Source organism: Carlito syrichta, unplaced genomic scaffold (genome assembly GCF_000164805.1).
Source record: "Carlito syrichta isolate Samal-C Ts95f unplaced genomic scaffold, Tarsius_syrichta-2.0.1 Scaffold312909, whole genome shotgun sequence".
NCBI classification, from domain to species: Eukaryota; Metazoa; Chordata; class Mammalia; order Primates; family Tarsiidae; genus Carlito; species Carlito syrichta.
In genome coordinates, this window is record NW_007257005.1 from 2,854 (window position 1) to 4,543 (window position 1,690).

The 1,690-nt window shown below is 49.2% G+C and overlaps 1 protein-coding gene across 1 annotated transcript in view; it reads right to left on the bottom strand.

The window, feature by feature from the left end:
* The window catches only part of LOC103272612 (leucine-rich repeat-containing protein 37A2-like), a 4,791-nt gene that overhangs the window by 1,098 nt on the left and 2,003 nt on the right, over positions 1 to 1,690 (bottom strand). Inside the window, exons 3-4 of the mRNA XM_008070093.1 lie at positions 1,563 to 1,667; positions 551 to 594 (exon numbers count right to left, since the gene is read on the bottom strand). Coding sequence (XP_008068284.1) covers positions 551 to 594; positions 1,563 to 1,667 — 149 coding nt within the window. The remainder of the gene's footprint in view (positions 1 to 550; positions 595 to 1,562; positions 1,668 to 1,690) is intronic.

Sequence of the window (1,690 nt, forward strand, 5' to 3'; positions counted from 1 at the left end):
AGATGCTCACTGGACGTGTGACCACGGGGCAAGACAGCCTGCCTTTCTCTTTCTCCATTTCCTGTTATAAAGGAGGAGACCAACTGCTGTCCAAGTTCTCTCCCAGTTAAAGCCCCATGAGGTCTGGATAACAGGAATGGAGAGTGCAGGCCCAGGACCCAGTGAGGGGGGACTTTCCTGCCACTGTCGAGGAGGGACTCAGCTGTTCCACCTGCTCTCAGCTGTGAGGAGATTCGCCCCATACCAAGTGGCCTTCCCTGCCCTTTCCCAGAGCTCCGAGAAGGCTTCTGGCCTGGCCTGATGCCCTCCGCAGCAGGCACAGGCACCGCCAAACTCTTCCCCACCTCCCGTTTCCCTGTGGGGCTGGTGAGAGCAGGCTTGTCTTTGCTAGCCCCATACAACACAGCTTTGGGGATCTGGTTTTTGCTGGAGCCTGACCAAACACCAGGGTGAGGAAGCATCCTTCCTGCCTCTGGCAGTGACCGCAGTACAGAATGAGGGACGGCCAGAGGTGCGTTCCCTCACTTAAAAGTTGCAGGGTTGCGTTTACCTTGAGGTTACTTGCTTTTTCATCTTCGCTCGGTGAGCGTAAATCTGTTTTGGAAGAAAACGTGGTTATCTACCACAATGACCACTGTCTCTAGATCTTTATTGGTTTTAAGTCTTATCTACCCAATGCAGGAACTTCTTTGAAGACAGAAGTTCCATCCTGTTTGACTATTCTACAGCACAATAGTCCTTTCGCTTCTGAGGGGCACTGGCTCCAGGACACCCACACCCCAGACCAAAATCTGCAGCTGCTCAAGTCCCTGACATACGGTGGCGTAGTGTCTGCATACAATCTAAGCACATCCTTCTGCATGCTTTTGTTTTTTTTTTTTGAGTTGGCTCAGCCTGTAATCCCGTGCCTTTGGGAGGCTGAGGTGAGTGGATTGCCTGAGCCCGCGGGTTGCCATTATGTAACTGAGCAAAAGGTAAACAGAGGCAAGGTCCAGAAACAGTTCCTGTAAGCGGGACATGCCTCGGGATGCTTTCCCTGGGTCTCTTAGACAGCTCCTCAAACACTGGAGGAGCAGGAGCTACGTGACTCTGACTCCTCTACGGGATGGCCCTTCTGTCTTTGGCCGTGTCCTTTTCTAGGGAGATGGCAGCTGTTAGACGGTGGAGATCATACATCTCTCGTCATTTCCGCAACAGGGAAATAAACCCGTGGCAGATCGGGAATGACTGGGAAGTACACCAGACTGTTAGATAGTTTTGGGTTGGAGAAATGTTGCTGTCATATATACTCCGGCCTTCTTAAACTTGGCTTTTGGAAAGAGTCTCATGGTTTGCTAACTTGGTTTCAGTTCCACAGAGATCTGCTGGGAGGAAAGTTCCTTTAAACATCCCCGGGACATACTCTGCAGTAAAGAACAAAGCTTTCCTTAGTCTTGGGGACTGGAGAGGATTGTCAAGTGCCAGTAGGTGGGAAAGTGACTTTGATTTTCAGCATGTGGGTTCTGAATCTACAGGAAAGACAGCATTTCATTCTGGAAATCTAAGTTACTTGTTGTCCTTACCTCAATGAGGCAGAAGATTAAAATAAAAATTGTGAAGATGACAGTAACGGATATCGCCACGATTAGTTTTTTATGATAGCCATATCCTGGAACTTCTTTAGTGAGCTAAAAAAAGGAAAGAAAGAAAA